We start from the raw sequence: 25,165 nt of genomic DNA on the forward strand, positions 1-25,165 counted from the left end.
ATTGATAAAGTATAGATTAAAATATATAAATATATATATATATATATATATTTACTCGAAATAATTCATAAATATTAGCAAACTAATTTTTCTAACAATCAATGCACAAACTTATGATTAATCGCGGCGTGCATAATAAGAAAATTATTAGAAAAAAAAAAATTACAAATTAGTAATGAAAAATTTATGTGACAATTTTGTTATTAAATAGAAATTAAAATTATCTCTTAAATAGAAAAAAAAGGATGGCACTTTTGTGCCATCCATTCTTTATCTGGTTTGTTTTTCCACTGTGTGGAGACAATTACTTTTTCTTTCAGAACAGTTTAATAACTTTATTCTTACTTCTCTTTTGTAACTCGTTATTTGCACCAATAATGCATGCAGCGTAACGAGCTAAACGCTATGAGAGCCCAGATTGACGTCAGGTGCGACGTTAGGATGTTGTCCACAGCTTCGGCTTTCTTTGACTTCACCCATGGCCAAAGTCAAGAAAGGGACCTCCCTTTGCTGGGACTCGATCCAATGATGGTTAGTAGTCGTGATGGGATAGTGCATCGCTACCATCTGGGCTATTCACGACTACCGGTTAGGCTACAAACAAATTGGAAATATAAGCTCATTCTTATTCATCATAAATAATATTTTTGTTTTTTCTCGCCCCCCCCCCTCAAACAATAATATAATTATAATATAATTGTACCAATAGTAATTATTGATAAAAAAATAAAAAAATAAAAAAATATTGAAACTACGAATATATTGTTATTATTTCATAATTACAATTATGTATTTTGCAAGAAAAATCGTCTAATCAATTTTTTGGATAATTAATTTCAAGTCGAATGTATTTTTCGAGTAATTATATGAAAAATAGATATCGTCGTTCGATTTTTGATTACTTTTTTTTGGCTTTCTTTTAATTTTCTATATTTTATTTTTATATCGTTGTTATATTATTAACAGACATTTAATTAACACTTTTGAAGTTTTTAGTTAATAAGTCGCATTGATAACGGAGAAATAATAGTCATTAAATGAAATTACGGGAGTTCGCGCAAATGTAATTAATAGATACGTCAGGGCTGCTTTTTATTAATATATCAGTCGTTCGTTCACCCCAAACGATCGCAAAAACAACGTCTCTCCTTTTATTATCGTTGCCAACATTAAGAAGAATCTCGTAGTAAAATTGTCGACCGTTACCAGTTATCCGTACATTTCCGTATAGCGTGTTTGTCGGTTTCGATAAGAGTTAGTAAGAGATAGAAAGATAAAAAGGGAGAATGAGAGGGATATATATATATATATAGCATACATAGATACCATAAGTCTATATAGGTATATATGGAATACCGTTGGTGAAACTGAAGTGATCGTCACGCACGATCGAACATTGAAGAAAGGTGGTGGTGGTGGTGGGCGGGTTTGAAAAGCAAAATCATAACACACCTTTCCTGGTTTGTATTTAACGAATAACTATGTCTAATTTCTGGTTAACTTTAAAAGTGAATATTAATGAATATCTTTTCATTTAAGTACTATGTAAGTCATTGATGACTGAATTTTCCATTCAGGCTTCCTCAATCTAACTATATTTTTTTTCTATTACTTATAATATAAGCTTATTCTGACGAGATTTTCTTACAAATTCGATCGGTCCTCGATAGGGTTGACAAGTTTTCATACTGACAGACAAGACTAGATTGAAAAGTTTTAAGCTTGACAAACGATAAAAGAATTTTCTTGTGTGTCTCCTTTTAAATAGAATTATTCGAAAATTATTCGAAATCAAATGAATATATGTTGCGTCAACTACTTTAAAATGATGAATATCGTATTTAATTATAAAATACAATGAATTAAAAATATCAAATATATAAATATATATGTATATATATATATTATTATTTATTTTTGATCCTATGAAAAATCATGTCAATGGAAATCTGAAAGTTTCGATTAATTTAATTACAATAGAACAAATTTATTCACATTGGTCCTTACTTTTTTTTTCAACGAAAAGCATTTCGATTTAAAAGATGAGACAAGTTCGAATAGAAAGACGAGTGTTGTGAGCGTTTGGATGTAACCGAGTCGAGATCCGGTGGCGACGACGACGAAGACGACGACGACAACGACGATGAAGACGAGATGGGAGAAAGGGTAAAGATAGCGCATTCGTGAGAGTGAGAAAGACAGAGAGATACACAGACAAAAAGAAAGAAAGAAAGAGAGAGATAGAAACAGAGAAAGAAAGGGAAAAAGAGAGAGATATAGTGCATTCGAGAAAGAGAAATAGAATGAGAAAGAGAAATGCAAAGCGGAACGATGAAAGAGAGAAAGAAAGAAAGAGAAAGAAAGAAAGAGAGAGAGAGAGATAGAAAGATGACTGGAATATGCAAGAGTAAGATAGAAAGAGAGAGACAGAATGGATCCCGAGAATGCGTGAGAGAGAGAGAGAGAGAGAGAGAAATATAGAGAAAGATGGAGAGAAAAGAGAGGCGAGTCAAATGTTAGCGAGTGCAAGCCGATGGAACGTCTTTAAGAAGACCAAGGAGGGACTTATATAAGAAACCAAGATGGCAACCGGTTGTCCCTGAGACTCACGACCACGCCACGTCGATTTGCCTTTATTATTATTTCGTGGATTTCTTTTTTTCTTTTTTTGTTTCTTTATCTATACTTATTTTTCGTATAAGCTAAAAGAAAAAAAAACGCATCTTCGTTAAACGTTAAACCATTCCTCAGCGGATGATGGCCCATATGGGTCCAACTGTTTCCATCATCAATGCCATATGAGTTTTTCTTTTGCTCCTTATCACCCGCCTTACACCCTCTCCCCTTCCTATCACCACTCTTATGAACGAATAAACGTTTCTTTAATTTGATCCATAGCTCTCTTTCGTATATGTATATTACTGTCAATTTGTTCGAATTCATCTCTCTAAACTCGTTTTATACTAACACTCCAGCTATCAATCGTTCAAGTTGCTGTTAGAAGTTAAATATATATGTGTATATGATATATTTTTTTTTTAATAATAAATCTATCGATAATTGCATGTATACTTACTTTTTATCTTGAACGGTCAAATGAACGCTTCAAAGAAAAATTATATACATATATATCTTTATATGGAATGAGTTTTTAACCCTTTGAGTGCTATGGACGCATATATGCGTTTGGTAAAAATTACTAACCTTATATATTAACCTATATATATATATATATATATATATAAAAGTTATTAATATTAATATAAAATAATTTAATATTTCTATTAATCAATGAAATTATATTCAGAAACAAAAACTTCAATTATTAAATATAATTTATTATTAGAATCTGGTTAATAATAAATTATTATGTTCTTAAAAAACATTTTAGGTAAAAGTATTCAGCACTCAAAGGGTTAAAGCCAATTTGATAATTTGAACAATATATTATATTTTCTTTTAATTTAAAAATGAAAATAATGTACATTTTATTTGATATTTTATATTAATCGAATTTTTTACAAATTACTGAACGCAGTTCTTTTGATCACACGTGGTGATTGGTTTCAGTGTTAATCAATGATTTTGTTCCAAGTTTAATAAGTTTTTATACGAAAATTTTTTTCGAATAAGAAGTTCCTTCGAGTGTAATGGATATTTATCTTAACTAGGTAGTCATTTTTTAAAAGGAATATATATCTTTATATATGTATACGATAAAACGTGTTCAATGACCGATGAAAGTCGTTATTCGATAAATATCTATCACCTATCGTAAGGTTTACGATGATATGTGTGTTGGTGCGTGCGCGCGTGCATACGTTTTTGCGTTAATACGCGTATCTCTGTGTGTCCCTGTGCTTTATTCGATAAGATAAAGACAGATAAATAGATAGATAGACAGATAGATAGATAAATAAATAGATAGATAGATAGAAAAGATATGACTATTGTTTAAAAATTATTTTCACGTTTCGTATTACATATACTTAATACATATAAGAATTTTTCTTGAAGAAATTCTTGTCTTATTGTTTTTGTAAACGAGTATTTTAAATAAATAAATAAAAATATTGGAAAAGAATAAAAGAAAAAAAAAAGAAATAATTTTTCTTTTTATTATCTCCTACAGCTTGTTATAGTCATTGGTCTTTTTATTTTTTTATTTTTTTTTATATTCTCTATCTTTTAATTTATCAGACAGTACAACTTTTATTATTATTATTTTTTTTTCTTTCCGTTTCTTTCTTTCTTTCTTTCTTTCTTTTATTTTTCTCGACTTTTTCACGGTACATTGGAAACGAGCATAAGTTACAAACGAGCACACAACTGAGCTCGTTAAGCTCGAATGAACGTACGATACAGACCAACTTGAAGTATTTTAAAAAGAGTTTGTATCAAATGTGCGATTATAATTTTCACGACTATAATGAAGCCTCCTCGGGATCCTAATGATGTAATATTCAAACAACAATTCTCTCTCTCTTTCTCTATTTTTTGTCTTCTCTTTTAACCAACTATGATGTGCTCGTTCGTCTGCCATACGTTCATCGTTTGCTCATCGTGTTTGTTCACATGTGACGACGCACTTACACGACATATCATCGTTGTGTGTCGTTGTCATCGTTGTCGAACAGAACACACCACTACTACCCACCACTAAACGAATATTATACTTTTCTTGAACTATATTATAAACCAATACAATGATAAATATCGTGTATGTCGAATCAACGAACAGCGATAGATGAGGGGTTAGTTACATTCTCTTGTAATTTTAAATTGATTATTTATCAATGATTACGGGAATGGGGGTTCATTGATTATGTATTTTTAAATGTTTATTTTTTTTATCTAGTATTTATCATAAAATTTATACTGTATCACATTGTATCATTTTGAACGCACAAACTTTTGATAATATATTAATTATTACAAAAATAATATAACTATAATAGATAATAAATATAATTCAATTTATATTATTATTCACGATATTAAATTATAATATATATGAATTATTTTATAGTAAATAATTAAATTAAATACGAAGTTGTAATCGTATAAATGAAATTTTGTGTTATCTTTTTATATAACTAATATATAATTAATATATAATCATATATATTAATTATATAAATAATATATAATTTATATTTATTTATTTATTTATATTTATTATATAATCATATATATATATATATATATTATCGTTGCAATCGATTACAAATTAACCGAAATTATAAAACTAATATAAAATATTGTAATTCTATTAAAATCAATATTGATCTTTTAATAAATTAGATAAAAAATATTCGATACTTAAATAGATAGAAAAAAATTAAATAATTTATTAGATAAAATAATTTTCCTTATATTATTATCTCTCGTGTAGATAATATATATATATATATATAAATTATCGGTCGAATTCTTCACTCGTTTTTAGATGAGATTTAAACGGTGGTATACCTACGTGACTGTGAATTCATTTTTTTTTTTAATTTTTTTTTTATTTTATTGCAGCGATAACACTTATTCTTATCTTCGCAATACTTCGTTCAATCGGATAGATAAATATCGTTCTCGATCTGTCCCGACTAACGTAAGATAATTTTGTGAAAGATGTGGAAGTGATTATTCTCGATAGTTACTCGATTACGATAAAAATATCTCATAAATTATTATTATCAAACTGGTTCCTCTTTTATATCGCAAAGCAATTAGATCAATTAAGATCCATGAAGAGTTGTTCCTAAGTTTTTCTAATTTTTTTTTATCTTTTATTTTTCCTTTTTTTACGCAGACTATACTACGGAGTCAGAGTAACTTCTTCACATTAAAACGTAATTCTACTTGTTTTCTTTTTTCTTTTTTACCCCTTTCTTTTTATCTTATTCTTCGTCAAAGTTAAAGCAAACTCTTTTTTTCGAGAGAAGAAAAATATTTGTTAGAAATCGCGTTAACATAAGTTTTCACACGAACAACGTTTATTATCTCACTACGGTAAGAAACCATAAGACCAAATCAATGTAATGTATATTATTCAAAGTATATGAAATTATAAACTGAGAAAAAGGCAAAAAGAAAAGAAAAAAGAAGAAGTAATGTAGAAAAAAAAAATTGTATTTTAGAATAAGTAAAAAATATATTAACGAAATCAATTAAAATTTAACGAAAATTAATTAACGAAAGGATTACAAGAAAATATTTTAGAACATATACTTTAAAAGTATTTAATTCATTTGTTTTTACAAATAAACACACACACACATACACACACATATATATATATATATATATATACATATGCCTGAAAAATAAAATTATATATATATGTTACCGTTAAAGACCGAAATTGGATAATGTTAAGATTCACATGGTTGCTTGTTGTGTGTTTGAAATATTAATGTATAAAAAATACATCCAAATATTCAGTCATTCACTGACGTATTTGATATGTGTTGATATTCCATGTGAATCCCATGTGAACCTTGACATTATCAAATATATATATATATATATATATATATATATATATGTATGTTATGTTTGTATGTATGTTAAAAACATGCACACAAAATGAGAAAAAAAAAAGAAAAAAAAGAGAGAGAGAGAAAGTAATATTGCATTAAAGAAAGAGAAAGAAGAGAGATAAGACACCGAATGGTTAAAGAGAGAAAGAGAAAGAGAAAAAGAGAGAGAGAAAGAAAGTAATAGTGCATTCAAGAAAGAGAAAGAAGAGAGATGGAACAGCGAATGGTTAAAGAAAGAAAGAGAACGAGAGAGAGAGAGAGAGAGAGAGAGAGAACAATCGAAAGAAGGGACGATGGAAGTCAAATGGCATCCGGGAGAGAACTGAATTATGAGTATGGTTGGGCTCGATCGTTGGCTGCCAAATTTCTTCCGACGTTACACATACGCCCTCGCTAATTTTAGTGTATGCTCGATGCCAAAGAAGAAGTAAAGAAAAGAAAGAGAGAGAAAGAGAGAGAGAAAGAGAAGAAGAGGGATGTTCGAATTTACTCGGAGGGGCGATACAAATAAAAAGAAGAATAATAAGAATAAGAATAAGAATAAGAATAAGAATAAGAATAAGAATAAGAATAAGAATAAGATAAATCTACATCGAGCAAAAGTATCTTCTCCTCTGGAGCCCTTCACGAAATTCCCCCCCCCTTCGTATGCCTTTTCGCATATCCAAGATCATTTTCTCTCCGTTGGTACATAAGATGAAGAGGAAAAGGGGGTTCAACGAACCTGTTGCAAATAAGAAGGAAAGGAATAAAATGCATGATGGTAGTTATACTCGAGTGGGTGGTGGTGGTGGTTTGTTGGTGAGTTGATGATAAACTCATTCTTATTTAACCCATTCCCTTCTGTAAATGACATATTTTTTTGTTACATCTTTTTTTTTTTATTTAGACACACGCGATCGTATAAAAGATCAAATTATATATTTGTATGCTTACGTATACATATGTGTGTGTGTGTGTGTTGGTTGATCCCCTTGGTTTGAAATTGGAAAGAGATACGAAATAAAAGATATACGATTACACGACACTCAGTGGGTGGTGAGTTTTTTACATGTGGTAATAAAAAAAAATGTTTATTGTATATATACATACATACGTACATATACAATATATATATATATATATATATTACAATTTTTACAACGATACAACGTCGAGATACAAAGTAGAATTTGATGATACAAAAATGAAAGAAAAAATATTTTCAAACAAAAACAAAAATATATAAATAATCGAATGAACGATTTTAATCAATTGTTCTTCTTGTCCATTTTATTTTTTCATTAAACAAAAAAATAAAAATAAAGATACAAGAAAAATTCTTGATCGATTATTAGAAAACAATTACTAGACGATTTTAAAACACGCCACCCGTTACATCTATCCTATATTTATCGATTAATGTAAGATCTCGATTGGTCTTCGGTACAAAAGTATAAATTAAAATTGGTTAGTAACAATCAATAATCTCTTGCAAACTCGAGTTGTTGTCCGATTGGTTCTATTGATGCAAACTCGGGTTCTTGCTTGCATAAAGTCGATAAGATTGTACCAAGCGAAACGGAACTCGCAGCTTTAAGAAAGTTAAACAGAGAGAGAGAGAGAGAGAGAGAAAAAAAATAAGAAAAAAGAGAGAGAAAGAGAGAATGTATGTCCGCATATGCATTCGAAAGAGAACGCAAGTTTTGCACCCAGTTCGTAAGCCAGTCCTTTGTGTTAACTATGTATATAAGTTACTTATACATAAATACACATACACAACATATATATATATGTGTATATCGACACAAAACGACATTCCACACGCGAGCTGATTTTTCTTTGACGCGTAAACGTCGTCGTTGTGTAGTCGTCGTGTCGGATCTTTTACCGGATACGATATTATATACTACAAAGCTAAAGACGTTTTATTCTATGTACGTGCTGTTCTTTCTCACTTTCATTTGTCATGTCAATTATATTTTATTTAATTACAACATCTGACGTTTTATTTCATTTTATTTCATTTCATTTCTTTTCTATATTTTTTTCTATAGAAAATTAATTAAATAATAAATCCAACGTTACTGGTTTATGTAATTAAGTAAGATAAACGACACCTGTACATACAATGTTATACGATCCTTCTTTTTTTTCTTTACTTTTCTTTTTTTACATCGTGTAATATGAATCTTTGTTATATGTAACCCCGTGTGTTAAGGTTTGGGGTTTATTATAAATGAAAAAATCATCTTTCATTGTTTCGAATGGTAGAGGGAATAAAAGGGAAAAAATCTCGTTTACGTACGCACACACACACACACACACACACACACACATCATCATCATCATCATCATATATATATTATACACATACAAACGTGACACCGATGATCTCATGAATATGAGAAATGTTTGTATTTCATTGATTCGAAGGTAATATCTTTAACTATCTTTTACTATGCAATTTTCTTATTAATGTCGGCATAATTTTCACCCGCTCACGATTACGCGTGGTATAATTATTTTGATATAAATACGTGTGTTTAGTTGTATTACTAAACCTCCATGAGTACAAGGGTCACAAATAAAATGATACACACAGATAAAGAGAGTTTCTTTGTCTGTTTTATTCGAGATATCGTCTGCAATTTTAGTTTTAAATGTACAATTGAAATATATACAATATTATGTTTTTTAAGATAAAACATACAAAATAATTAAACTATAAACTTGACTGTAATATATTTTAATAATAAAAATAAAAGAAAGTACATTTTCTAAAAGTTCATTGATGTATCCGTAACAAAGTATCGAATTAACTAATAATTAATAATTTATATTTAAATAAATAACATATGTTGTTAAATATTTTGTATTGGAAACAATCGTTAATAATTATGTTTTTAATAAATATATTAATTTATATATAAAAAGATTAATTTATATTTTTGTATTGTATTATCGAAAAAATGATATCGAATATTTTAATTGTTAAATAAAAATAAAATACTAGAGAATATATTACGTTAATTTTTCAATATTTTTATTTAATTATTAAATAAAAACAATACTAATACTTTTTATATTAAAAATTTCGACACTGATTATCGGTCAGTTTCAATACGCTTGTAATATTTTTAAAAAATTTAATTATTATTTTATTTTAAATGGAAAAAAATTAATAATAATAATAACAATAATAACAATAATAATAATAATAATAATAATAATAATAATATTAATAATAATAATAATAATAATAATAACGCTTTAAAACTATACCTGATTAAATTTTTCATTTGAGAAATTGAACGTCATAATTGTTTCTTTTTAAATGTTCAACAACTCCCGTTCTAACTTACCAATTGTAAGTTGTTATTTTTTTTTTTTGTTACTTTCTTTTCTTTTCTTTTTTTTATTAATGGAATGAATCTACTTTTTCGAGACTACTTTCAATCTATCGAAGAAAGAAGAGTGAGAGGAAGTAGTTTTCCAACCGGCTTTGTCTGCTTGCAGTTTCTCTCTCTCTCTCTCTTTCTTTCTTTCTTCCTTTCTTTCTTTCTTTCTTTCTTTCTAAGTCGTGAACTCTACTATGAAAAAAAAAATAAAATAAAAAATAAAAAAGGAGTGACGTTTAGCCGCAAGGAGTGCACTGCACTTCCTGTGACTCTTCCTGATCGAGCGTATAAATAATACAACGTATGTATGCATCTATATATATATATATATATATATATATATATATATATACTATGTGTATATATGTGTACACATACATACGTGCTTGCAACTTCGTTATATTCTTTTTTGATTACTCTTTTCTTTTTTTTCTTTCAATTGTTTCTTTTTGTAATAACATTAAACAAAATTAACTTGTTTCTCTTTCAAGTTTTTAATTATAAGATTTAAAATCTAAATAAACATCTTTCTTAACACTAGATTTACGAATTGAGCCAATTTGACTCATTGAACATTTGATTATTTTATATATTTATAAAATTTAAATACTATTTTTTGAAAACTTATTGGTTTTTAGTTACGTAATGAAATATACGTAAATATTAGTTCAATTCCTTTACTCAATCCTTTATTCAAACAATGTTATTACGTCATTAAAAAATAATGAACAAAACATCCGTAAATCTAGTGTTAATCTTTTTTTTATCTTATTATAAATATTTCTTGAAATTACTAATTATTTTTTTATATATTACGAAACAAATCTTCTGGATTTTTAATGGTCAATTTATAAGTTTATATTCTTTACTTACCTGCATATATTTAAATTTATTTCTTATTTCTATCTCTTTTTGCATATAAATATACGTGAAATGTTTTTTTTCTTTTAAACATTTATAGATAAAAAATTTCTTTTCAATTAATTAATTTTTTTAAGGAATAAAAATGGCATAAGTTTTAATCACTTATTTAATAATTATTACATAATATTAATAATAAATATAAGTCTTATTAATAATAATAATAATATTAAAGGAAAGGACAAAGGATAATAGGAATGGACGAATGTTTTCAAAAGCTTTATGGTGATAGATAAATAGGAAAAAAACAGAAAAGAACAAAAAAATTAAACAAAAAAAAAGAAAAGAAGTAAAAAAAAAACAAAACAGCATTACCAGTTTGGTTAATTTATTATAATAAAATTGTATTAAATAAATTCTTGTAGCATAATTATCACACTACGAATAAGAATTGTTTTTAAAGGAGTATATGTGTGTGTGATCATTGTTTTAATCGTTTAATTCGCATTATTTATTTATCTTTCTTTCTTTCTTTTTCCTGTTTTGACAACAACAAAATCCAAAAGAAAAGAAAAAAATAAACAAAACAAAAAAAATAATAAACCAAACGTAAGATCGCAGGAAAGGTTTGGCGCACGCAAAGTACAAAAGGAATAAATACAACAAAAAATTATAATAAATATGCATATGCATATATATGTAGTTAATTATACTCTGTGGACATAAAAAAAATTCGTTCTTGACATAATATATCTTCCAATCATTATTTCACATTCTCGTACACTCACCCTTTCCCAATTATAGAAACATTATTTTCCAAACTTTCCATCTATTGTTTAAACACGTATGTAAATATGTATATGTATGTATATTTTTATTATTATTTTATCACTTCTATGGTCCCATCAACGTGAAATCGTTCGAGTACTAACATAATTAACGTCCCACGGTACAAATTTTTATTCTTAACACGTTGAGCGCCACGTTAGTCATCGGTGGCTGACACTAGACTTTTCGTTTAGGCCGTGTCAGTCACTTGTGACTGACACGCTCAACTATTTTTTCAATACAAAATAACGTCTGTGGCCTGACGAGAATTTCTCTAAGAATTCGCGTGGCGCTCAACGTGTTAATTAGAAATTCAGTGATCTAAATCTTTTACTTTCATCTAATACAAATTTAATAATAATAATAATAATATTATTATTATTTTAATAAAATATACCATCAATATTATTTCTTTATTTTAAAAATTATATTCGTTGTAACTATTTAAATAAATGAAATAAAAAAAAAATGCAATATCTGAATTCATTTAGTATTAAGGATTATTAAAATATGTAAAAGGGTTGTTGAGAAAAATTAAATTTTATATATATAAATAGAAAAAAACAAGTAAAAACGAACTTTTAACTTCTTTGTACCGTCGACGTTCTTGTTCATGCGTATTTCAATTGAAATTAGTTTTTCGAACGATTTCTGCCAACCTATCATCAATTGGCTTTCGTACATACAATACAGATGCATATGCAAACTAATGCACACGCATTTAACAAACCTTTTCATTTAATATTGTATCACACCGAAGACGTTCTTAGCAGCTCGTAATTTGCACTATTCTTTTCCCTTTTAATTTCCGTTGTTATATTTACTAATCGTATTACGGTTTATTGAAAAAATTATAAATAATACCACTTTCTCTTCTATATATATATATATATATATATATATATATATATATATAAAAAATAAAACAAAAAGAAAAATTAGGTCGTATAGAAAATTAATCGAAATTGAAGAAAAAAATAAAAAAGAAAAAAAAACATGGGGGAACAGTAAAGCACAAAATAAAAAGAATCCCATAAAAATATATAGTGTACATACTTTAAAAAAAAATAAAATAAAATAAAACCAGAGGAAAAGAAAGAAGAAAAGAACAGGCCAATGAGACAGAATTTTGATCGTCTTCGTGAAGGGAAAATTGATTGGTGATTAGGTAAGAGGTGAGAGGAAGGAGGGGCGAGGGTTAACATATCACAAAGAGTTAAACATAGCAATTATTTATATCGTTTATTTGTATTATATTATATCGGCAAGTACGCTTATTTTTTTCTTCCTATAAATGAAATTTTCTCTATATGGTATCATCGTTCAAAAGGATATGAAAAAAAAAACAAAAGAGTAAATAATTTTGATCAAATATGTAAATTCACAAAATCAGACAATATCAGATAGTTAATAAAAAAAATTGAGCGAATTATAATGAATAATAAAGGAGAAAAGAACAAAATTGAATAAAAACGAAAATACAACGTAATTGCGTACCCCCATAATATTTTTTTATTATTTATAATAATATATATATTATTATAATTATAATTAAAAAAAAAAAAAAATTGTTGGCTTTTCCCAACCGAGAACAGAGATCGATATATTCATATGAGTAGCATTTTTCTTTCTTTATTTTATTTTTTTTATTATTTTTTTTTCTTTTTTTATTTATTACATGTTAACGCGATATACATACTATATATAACGCATTACTATGCTTTTAATGAACGTAGTATAAAATATTATATAAATATATAAATACTCAATTGAAAAAATAAATATATTAAATTAAAAAGAGACATACATGTATAAATGTATATTATATTTATTATTAATATTATATTTATCATGTATAAGTTTATGTGGGGGTTTTGGGGGTAGTATTTCAAGAATCAAGTCTACAACGGAAAGGTAAGTAGGGATAAAAATATTAATAATAATAATAATAATAGTAATAATATTAATAATAATAGATAATAATAATAATAATAATAATAATAATAATAATAATAATAATAATAATAATAATAATAATAATAATAATATTGAAGCGTAGGAAAAAGGGTGGAGACTCAAGGGGGAAGCTCGGAAGCTGAAAACACTGGAAACACGATACGAAATAATAAAAAGAAAAAAAAACTATGTTTTATTATATACGTTTATCGCTTATGAGTGTGTGTGCGCGTGTTGTCTATGTGTTTCGTGTTGTTTCGTATCGTGGCACAACTTGGGGGGGGGACCGCAGTTTTGATTAAAAAATCTTGTATGAAGGGAAACAGAATATACAATATGATATAATAATAATAATAATAATAATAATAATAATAATAATAATAATAATAATAATAATAACATAATATTAATAATATAATAATAATAATAATAATAATAATGACGATGATAACGGAAAGGAAAAAAGATTAGAAAAATAAAGAAAATGTAATGGAAGAATACCAAAAGGGGATGATGGTGATGGAAAACGAGATCAGAATTTCGAGGGTGCGCAAATGTGAAGAAAATATATATTAGCGTTGATAATAATTAACATTTTCTATTAGTTTACTACATAAATCGGTTTATTTTCTTATGAAAAACGTGCGCAATCTTTCAATTCTTGTCTTTATGCGCACCGCTCGTTGACAATTGGCCCCAAAAAACAAAAGAAATCTTTTAAGGTATCTTAAATGACGGTATTGAAAAATGACAGTAATCAATGTAAAACAACGGTGGTAGAGGAGTATCAAAATAGATAGTAAATATTAATAATATATAATAATTAAAAATGAAAAAAGAAAAAAAAAGAATGTATATATATATATATATAAGAGAGAAGAAAAAAAAGGAAATTAAATAATCATTAAATAATGGAAATTAATTAGAATATGTTTACACTAAAATTGCATACGTATGTATATATAGATGCATATATGTATCTATATATATATACATATGTATGCATTATTTGTCTTATTTTTTATGTTATATATGTATGCGTACATATATATATATATATATATATATATATATATATATATATATATACATACATACATACATATGTTAATGTATTGATATACTTGCGTGTATCATAATAAATTGTATATATATGTATATATATATATATCATGACCCAGGGCCAATCAATAAACAGTTTACCCACAATTACAAACGTATTATATATATATATATATATATATATATGCGTGCAGTTATATAATAACGAGCTTTAAATGCGTTCGGTCGCACACATCCTTTACGCAAAAATTTGCTCTCAGATGACATAAATTAATTAATCAATTCGAAATTAACGAAAGATTTCATTAATTAGAAGGGGTTTGGATTATAAGGATGATACACTATATCATATATTATTACCATAATATTTAAGAATATATATGGCAATAAAAATGTATATTACCTCTTGCATACTTAAATATTAATAATAGTAATAATATATTAACATTATTAATAATAATAATTATATAAATAAATTTATAATATAGTATAATGTAATATAATAATAATAGTAATAATATTATATTAATGATTATATTAACTAATAACGCTTACATTGTTATTAATTATTAATGATAGAGAGAAAGAGAAATAGTGTGAAAATGATTTCGCGTTCGTATGTTGAATTTTTTAAATTCTCTCTCTCTCTCTCTCTCTCAATTTCTTGTGCTTTTAAGAGTAAAAAGAAATGAATGAAAAAAAAGAATCAAACATTTTGGGAAAAGAAGAATAATAATTTATTATCTTCCTTTCATATCATTTGTTATCTTTTCGTAAAAAGTAAAAATAGAAAAAAAACAAATTGTGTAAAAAAACGTAAAATAGAGTTAAAGAAAAAAAATATCTAGATTCCTTTTTTTTTTTTTTTTTTTTTTTTTTTAATTTAATCAATGCACGTTGTACACACTTTGTTTTTTCTTTATAATTCTTTCCTTCTGAAATCATTTTTATTTCTTTCCTCAAAGTAACACCCTTTTTTCTTTCTTTTTCAAATCAATCGAAGTTAAGAAAATGGAAAATAATTCGAATTTGTTCTTATTCCGAATCAATCTAATAATCTCTTTTATAGAGACATAAAAAAAAATTGAGAAATTTTCATTTCAAAAAAGAATAAAAATAACATTGTTCGTTATTTTCATTAAATCGTCGTGAAACATGTATGATTTGTTTCTTTATCAATACAATAATAATACAATAATGATAACTATAAGGATAGTATTAATAATAATAATAAATTTAATAATTAATATAAAATAATAATAAAGCTTAATCTACCTTTAATATATGGGTATAAATTAAATGAAACTTTCTTTTAAATAGTAATAATAATAATAATAATAATAATAATAATTAATAACAGTTGTTGTGTTGTTGTTGTTAGGCTAACTATCTTTCGATAAGAAGAATATGACAGTTAAAATGTGTGTCTGCTTGTGTATGTCCTATGTGTGTAGATATGTGTTTGTTATATTATATGTGCGTACGTATATATATGTACAGAATGTATTCGATTTTCACAAACCACGTCATGTAAAGATTTGCGTTTTCCTTTTCTTTTTTTGTTTGTTAATTTTTATCGTTTATATTCTTTCTACTTAAATTATTGTATATTAAATATCTAGGAGTAGCCAAGGTGACGAATATAATGCAAAAAAAAAGAAAAAAAATTTTTCTCTTTTTTGTTTTGTTTTTTTTTTTTTAATTTTGCTCTCCTTTTGAATGATCTTTATATACTTAATAAATCTTTTAATTTATTTTTTTCTTTTCCTTTGTTAATAATATATGCAGTCTTTTTTCAATGCATTATTTTAATTACTTCTTCGAGTCGGGTTTGAAACATAACAGTTTTTAGTTTATCCAAAATAGAAAAAAAATAGAAAAATAACATATAAATTGAGAAAATAGAATAATATTAGTTGGAAATATATAATTTTTTTGTCTAACGACAATAAATTCGGCACCTTTCTCCTCCTCCACCTCCTCTTAACCATTTGTTTTTTTCTTCTTTTTAATAATAGAATATGTTCTATTAATATTAATAAAAAGATATCACACATCCTCCTTCCTTAGCATTTATGAAAAAGAACAGTATTATATATATATATTTATATATATATAATATTTGCATGGATTTAAATATACTACAAAATACGATTTTTGCTCTTTATCACGATGTATTGTATTAATATGTATTTTTAAATAATTATATATTATAAATATATATATTTATATATATATTTGTTTTGTATCACTATTTTTATTTACTTAATATTGCTTCAAAATAATTTATGTACGTATTTAAAAATACAATCAAATATATATATAGTAATAATAAAAAAAAAAATAAAACAAAAATTAAATGCAATTACACGAATGACAATATATTCTTCATCACGATAATAAACAATCAAAAAAATATGCATAAGAGAGGAAAAGTGAAGTGACCGATTGACGAGTTGGAAAGGGGGAATAATTCTACGAACGAATGGAATAAATAGCATTTATATAAATTATATTATCGCCGATATAAATAACAATTCAACTACTCCTCCAAACACCCACTTACGTACTGATGTTACCAAAAAAAAAAAAAAAAAAGAAAACATTAAATAAGAAGCACACGTGTATGAGTAAATATTTATGACTAAATTTGTTTTGATTCGTTGAAAATAAAATTCTTCGCGCCCACGCAAACAAAAACCCCCCTTCTTCCCAAACCTCATCGCACCACTACCCGTCTTATACCTTTTTCTTGAAAATTATTATCTTGCCTGAAGAACATAATGTAGTCTTTCGTATAATAGTACCTGGGGGGGGAATACTTTTATACTCAAAATTTACACCATTATGCAAATCAAATTAGATCTTTTCCCTTTTTTTTCTTTTCTTTTCTAATCAAATTCACTAGATACAAAATTTATTGATACATAGATTTGAACAATATTAATTGATTAATGTTATTTTCAATGAATTCGAATAATAGTTATTCTTCAATGTGTGTTATTGAAGAAATAATTATTTTCTTCTTATTTTCAAAAGTAAAATTATATGCAAGAAAATCAATGTGAACATTTTGTTAATTACTCATTGAATATATTATATTCTGGTAATTACTTTTAAATAAATACTCAATGTGATTTTTTTTCATGGTAATAATTAAAATGTTGCATTTCTTAAACAATAATTTACATTTGATATTAAAATTTACAAATTTTTGCTTCTTTTTCTTTGTTCTTTTCTTATTATTTTTTTTTATTTCTGAACAAAAGTCTTTCTAAGAAAAAGCAAAAGTTTAATATTTTTTATTCTTTTTTAATGAAAAATTTTGATTTGCATAATTTATGTTCTTTTTTTTAAATCAATTTTGAGCGCAAAGCAATCACTGTATCTAAGTATTTAAATATATATTATTTTTAATTTTTTAAATTAATACTCGATTTTAATAATTTTTTTCTTTTTAAATAAGAATTTTTGGTAATGAGAAAGACAAGACAGACAAAATATTAGAATAACTTTTTTTTTTTTTGAAACTAGTGTGTCATTCTAAATGTATTTCTTCTTGCACATGATGAATTTTTTAATTTTTTGTAACAAAAAGAAGAAAAAAATAAATAATAAATAATCTCGGGATATTAGTCATTGCCGTTGGATATTTTTCTAAATTATTTAATTATCATTCCCTTTCTTTTTTTTTTTTTAAATAAAAGAATAAATCGATTTCAATTCCTTTCATTTTTATGCAAAGTATTAATTATTAAAGAAAAATGTGTATCATCTCTTTCTTTCAATCATTCATTTTTTTTATATCTTGTTCTTTCGCATAATTACAACTACGATATAATTTATAATAATAATGGAAGACGAACGAAGCTTATAATAAACGATTATTATTGTTATTATTATTATTTCTTAAACAGGGAAGGGGTAAGAAGATTAATTGTGCATGGATATATATCTGTATGTATATATATATATATATGTATATATAAAATGAGAAAAAATGAGAAAAAAATGTAATAAATACAAAAAAAAAAAAAAGAAGAAAAGAACTAGAAAAAGGGGGGGGGAAATTACGCGCGTCATAATATATTAATATTAAATGTTTTTTTATTTTTTTTTTTTAATCTAATCGTGTTTGCGCAATTGGTCGCAATTTTTTTTGTTCGTCTTCTTCTTTTGTGTTGTTATTTTTTTTCCTATCTCTCACTTTTTCTCTGCATGTGTACGCACAACTTAGCGCATATTTTTCGCTAACACAGATAAAAAATTTGATTAAAAAAAAAAAAAAAAACAATACGCAATTTATAATTTGTTGCAATTATTGTTACGTTAGTTATCCGTTTTATATTATCATCGGGCGTCTATATATTATATTATTGTTTGTTGCACACAAATCAAATCTTGTCAATTATTGTTTTTTTTTTATAAACCCCGGTGGTAGGGCAGTAAAACCCCTGTAGTTGTTTTTTTTTTCGAAACCTCATCTCTAAGTCGTTATACTAATTTTCAATTAGTAAAAAAAAAAAAAAGAAGAAAATTTTCGTTCCGTTCGTTCGTTCGTTCGTTCGTCCGTCAGCTTGTCTGTCTTCCTTTTTATTTATTTTTTCATTCATTCAGTCGATTTTTTTTCCTTTACCTCTGGAGAAAAGAGTTGTGAAGAGAGATAAAAAAAAAATGAAAAAAAAAAAAATTCATCAATTTTCTTTTTTTCTTTTTAACTCTCTTCTACCTTTTCTACGATAAAACATCTCACAACTCATGTCAAAACGACAGTAGTTCACGATAAAAAACAAAACAAAAAAGCAAAAAAAGAAAACTAGCAAAGAGAAGAAAATAATTAGAAGGGGGGAGGGAAGGGAGACACGATCAAAGAAAAAAAAACCCGAAAGAAATAATCAGTAAATAAATATACCCGAAGAAACGAAAAAAAAATTATCATTTTGTTATTGTTGTTATTATTCCTATTATATTAAACGTTTTTTTTTTTTTTTACAAATTCTCAATGGAAATTATAATATTGCAACGTTATACCTGCCCCGGATTTAAAATGTAACTGTATTTTTTTTATAAGATCCTCGTGTGAATCAATTATTTATTAATTAATAAATAAATAAATCAAGGAAAGAAATACAAAAGAGAGAGAAAGTGAGAGAGAGAGAGAGATGGTTACATCTTCCATAGACGTTTTTGTTTTGTATTTTTTTTACCCTTTATATATTATTAAAAAAAGAAAAATAGTAAGAAATAAAATTATTATTAATAAAATAAAACTAAAGTCCAAAACACGTGGAATAAGAAAAAAAAAAGGATTTATTCTCTTCTTTTTTTGCCATCTTCCTCCTTCCTCTCTCACCTCTTCTACTCTAATCCTCCTATCTACAATGAAATTTTTATCAATTATCTCTACTTTATGTAATGATACCATTTTTTTCCTTTATTTTGTTAAATAATATATAAATATGAATATAAATAAAAATATAAATATAAATATAACTATATATATATATATATAAATGTGTACATATTTATATATATATGAAAGATTCACACGAGATGATCCTGTCACGATATTTTTCCGGGATAATTTTATTCATTGTTCCGAGACGTAGTTTTTTTTAAAAACCAGATATTTAAATCTAATGAGTAAAAAAATATGCAAAGAAAAGAAAAACGAACGCCTATCAATTAGTTAGAGGGAAGAAAAAAAAAGGGGGGATTAAATCTCTCGTTTAATTATCATTGAAAGATTTTCCTCTACTAAAGTTTTTTGATTGATAAAAAAAAAAAACGCACGATCTAATTAAGAATAATATGTTGTTGTTATTATTATTACTTTTTTTTCCTTGTTCTTAACTAATTTAAAATAATAAGAAAAAGTTTTTAAGAACGCGATCGCTAATTACAGAATAGATAATATTTAAATATATTGAAATATTTAAAGTGTTATTAAGAATAATAATAATAATAATTAACTTATCTAATCTAATTTAATGATGATAATAATAATAATAATAATATTAATATTAATAAGAATAATAATATATGAATTATTTAAAATAGTTAGTAATAATAATAATATATAATAATGAAAATAATTAAATTAAAATATTGAAAAATAAGGATATGAAAGGTGGGGAAAAAAAGAGAACTTTAAATAGTAGTTTAATAACTAATAGTAAGTAAACTACTTTTAAAGATGAGTTGCTCAAAAAAAAGAATTCTCTAAGAAAAGAGAAAAGAAAAGAAAGCACCAGAAGAAATAGAATTAAAGAAGTGAAAGAGAAAATGCTTTAAATAATAAGCGTGAAGAAAAAATAAGAACGAAGAAAAGGAAGAAAATGATCGATCTTAACCCTCCCCTCCTTCGTTCTTATCGAAAAACAGTAGATAGAGTAAACAAAAAAATGAAATTATTTTCTTTACGTAATTTCATCCTCCTACTCCTAACTCTATTTCTCTCTAAGGAAATATTTTTAAAAAATAGCTTTTTTTTTAAATCGATGGAAATTTGCAAAAACGTCGTTTAAAAAAATACGATGTGCGAAAAAGAGGAAAAAAAAAGGAAAAAAAAACCAAGCGCATATGTTTTCTTTCAAGATGTTGCAAAAAGAGAAAACACATACAGGCGCACAAGTGTAAGATAGTGTAACGATTAAGAATAATTAATTTAGATCTTAAGATTTTCAAAGTCACCAAGGTTGCTACTGATCCTATTGAATACGGGTAACCTTGACTCGGCGTTAGGTGATAACGGTGATGGAGTTCTAGGTGCAATGTCATCGGAACTGAGGGAGGAACTGCAAAGATTCGTGTGAGGACTTGGAGTTTGTCTAGGTTCGATTAATCCAAAATTATGTCCAAAACTGAATGCAGTTGTCGACAGGCTATTACTGGCCGTTAAGTTTCCTTGTTCGTCGCCAAAGAAACTTGCCATTGAATTGGTGGGTGATTGACTGAGACTAGATGGTGGTGAACCGGAATCCGCAGAACTACCAAGTGAGAAAGTTGGACTGAGGTTCAATGGTTTTGGCCTGGTTGATCCAACGATTGAACTACTCCTGACGACATTGGCACAAGTTTGACGATGATGATGATGATGGTGATGATGATTATGTTGCTGCTGTTGCTGTTGTTGTTGTTGTGGCTGGTGATGATGTTGCTGTTGTGGTTGTTGTTGAGTCGAGCCCAGGCTTAGAGAATTGGTTCGGATCAAGGGTGGAATAAATACATTAGCTGAACTATAAGCTGAATTCAAAGAATTTGTTCTAATTAGATTTTGGGATGAATTGTTAGCGGCGGCTGTTACTGCAGCAACTGCTACTTCTTGAGGCGAACTAGCAACAGCAATCCGTTTGAGCAAACCGACGTTAAAATTGGTAGAATTCAGGGTAGGGATGTTGTTGTTATGAGTAGCAACAGTACCGGAAACTACCGTGACTGCTGTTGTTGCAGCATTACTGTTGGTGTTGTTGTTACTTGTTGTAGTTGTACCAGCATTGTTAGATACGGCTGCTGCTGCGGCTGCAGCCGCCAGAAACGGATTAAGACCCAAGATGTTTGGCTGAGGTAAGCCTATCTCGTCGCTAACCTTCTGATTATGTATGCGTGCCTCTTCGAAGTTGTGAATGAAGTGGCACCGTGGTCCGTATGGACAAAAACCAATTGAATGGAAGGTGCGACATAGCTCAGTCTTATATTTTGGATGACGAGCCAAATTTCGTAATTCGGTATACCCATGCGCGAACTGACACTTGTCCCCGTATTTGCAGGCGCCACTTTCCTCGAACGGTCGGCAAAGTTCTGTCTTGTAACGGGACGTTGGTTCGCTAACGCTCCTGTCGAGTTTACGATGTTGTTCAATCAACGTCGTCACAAATGATGTGTAACTACGACGAAGAGGTGCGTGACCCCCGCTCGTTGCATTGTTACTGTTGTTGACAGATGAAATCGGTACCACGCTGGTATTTGCTGTTTCCTTGCTCTTCGTAGAATTCGTGTTCTGCAAAAAGAAAAAAAAATTACTTTATAATTGTAATCAATTAGGTGTTTTTTTTTTGTTATTATTCTTGTTGTTATATTTTAATCTACATGTAAGTTACAATACTACATTATTAGATATACACAAAAATAGAAAAAAAATCTAATGGGAGGAAGGAACCTTGACAGAGATTACAAAACGAATTATTACGTAAAGCTTTGATTCGATAATGATAGTTATAGTTTAATAATAAAAAAAGAAAAAAAAATATAAAATAAAATCTCACATTATTTTCTGATTCTATATGATATTGAAAACGGAAACCAGTAAACACACTGGCAGTTCGATATTAAAGAAAATTACTTCGTTCAAGGTTTTTCTTCTTCTATTTAATAGTCTATCGGAAGTATTAATCTTCTTTAAATAACGGTGTTACTTATAGTCGTATTAATTGATGATAGTAGAATAAGAAGAACGTGCGCTTGGTAACTTCCTGAAGATTGTTCTCCTTAATTACGATTTTACATTTTTATGTTAAAGACGGGATTAAAACTTGGGATCGTAATTTCCACTTTTAGAATCTTTTACAGATAATAATACTTGATACTTTATTTTATATTTTTTTTCGGGTAAAAACTACCCCCACCCCCGTAAATGTTTAGATAGAAAGATTTAAAAAAAAATTAAAGAAAATTGTCATTATGGAAAATTTTCTTATATTGTTGAAACAAAATTGTAATATGTGTGTGTTAATATATCGTCAACAACGTTCTATCATCTTCAGAAAAACATAATAGAAATAAAGATCTTTTGTTGATTATATATTTCTTTCTCTCACTTCTTCTCATACAAAACTATTATGATAACTAGTACAATACTATTATAATTATATACGTGTATACGTGAAAAAAGAAGACAAAAGTAATGTAACTATGTGATTTATCTTTCACGACAACGTCGTGAGAATTACGCCATATTATTCGAGTTGTTGACACTTCGAAATCCTCAATAAGACCGTATTTTCTCTTCTGATAAGAACACGTCTTGAAAAATAAATTGTTACAGTTTTTTTTTTTCAACCGACTGAATTCTAATAATATAAGCAACAAAGAAGTATATAAAAATAATAAAAAGAAAATTATAAATATAATACTAATTTTATTCGAGGAATTATCTTGAAAAGTATATTAATTCAAGTCTCTATTTTCTTTTCTTTATTTATTATTTAACGTTTCATCGACAAGGTTGTTGTTTTCTTGCTGAAGTAAAAAATAAAATTTTAATAATTTAAAATTAAGATATAATAATAAATGGGAGTTAACGATGTCAGTAAATCTAAAAGTTTTGACTCTTCTATGGAACTAATTTTTTTCTAATTAAACTTCGATTAAAAAAAGAAAAAACAAAACTAAAATCAAATAAAAAATATTTGGTCAATTTGTTTTGTCGAGGTTTTACATTTTTTTTTACTAATCAACATTCTCTTGGTGCGCGCATAAAGGAAATTTTGCTTTGAAAATATCTCGATGCTACTTTTTTGCTTAGATAAAAAAAAAAACAAAGAAAAAAAAATCTAACAGGTAACACGGAGACTACATTATTCTCGAGTATCGCAAAACTTGAGAAAGAGAGAAATCACGCAAAACACTGTACACACAACAAGACGCACATACACGGTTGATGAATTTTTTTTCTTTTTTTTTTTACACGTTCCTTCATCGTTAGTTTATCATCACGTTTATAATACCAAAGTCCTTTTAACACAACGAAAAGAATAACGAGCTTGTGTGTATGTGTGGTGTTAGATTGTAGTAAGCTTCGGTTTCTTTAAATGACACATAACCAACCAACACATCGAGAAATCGTATTGTCATAATCGACGACGATATAATAACCGTCCAAGACCGATTTCTCATCGAAGTATACACACATAAACATCTATCCGTACGTGTACGATACTCACACAAACACAAAACATCATTCGAAACACGCACACAAGAATACATATAGGTTTACATGATATAAACGCGAATGGAAATTTCCAAGCACGAAAGATAAGCAGTCAGATATATATATATATATACACACACACACATATATATATACACACATGAACGTGCGGGTAGTCAGTCAGCAACCGCCATTTTACATTCTCAGCCAATCATTTTTGTCCCCTAAACCCCACTCTCCTTTCCCAAACTTTAATTCGATTTATTTTTTCGATGTTTATTATTCTTATTTTCTTTTATTTAACATTGATTTTCATTCCTCCTTCCTAAACAACAATAACTATTTTTAAATCGTATTATTGTTGTGTTGTTGTTTTTTTTGTTATTATTTTCGAAAAGATTTAATACAAGTTTGGTTTCATTGGTAGTCGTAGTCGTGTTGTCATCATGGCTGACCGGATATGTATGCGCATTATCGCATTTAACGTGTTTCTAAATTATTATTTATATAACCAATGTTTTTTTACGCAAATATATACATATATACATGTTCATACTTATTTAACGTAGCACACCTATATACGTATTATAATAATACGTTTATAAATACTCTTA

General features: G+C 26.9%; 1 protein-coding gene and 1 long non-coding RNA gene across 2 annotated transcripts in view; both read right to left on the reverse strand.

The window, feature by feature from the left end:
- Positions 1-241: 241 nt before the first annotated feature.
- Positions 242-25,165, reverse strand: part of LOC149032659 (uncharacterized) — a 79,269-nt gene continuing 54,345 nt past the window's right edge. Inside the window, exon 2 of the long non-coding RNA XR_016176433.1 lies at positions 242-594. This is a non-coding gene — a long non-coding RNA (uncharacterized LOC149032659). The remainder of the gene's footprint in view (positions 595-25,165) is intronic.
- The window catches only part of Tis11 (Tis11 zinc finger protein), a 40,666-nt gene continuing 26,649 nt past the window's right edge, over positions 11,149-25,165 (reverse strand). The window contains exon 3 of the mRNA XM_015316192.2: positions 11,149-22,622. Coding sequence (XP_015171678.1) covers positions 21,291-22,622 — 1,332 coding nt within the window. The 3' untranslated portion in view covers positions 11,149-21,290. The remainder of the gene's footprint in view (positions 22,623-25,165) is intronic.

The sequence above is a fragment of the Polistes dominula genome, unplaced genomic scaffold, assembly GCF_049000335.1.
Source record: "Polistes dominula isolate Pdom_NZ unplaced genomic scaffold, Pdom_raw_medaka contig_73, whole genome shotgun sequence".
In the NCBI taxonomy this organism is placed as follows: domain Eukaryota; kingdom Metazoa; phylum Arthropoda; class Insecta; order Hymenoptera; family Vespidae; genus Polistes; species Polistes dominula.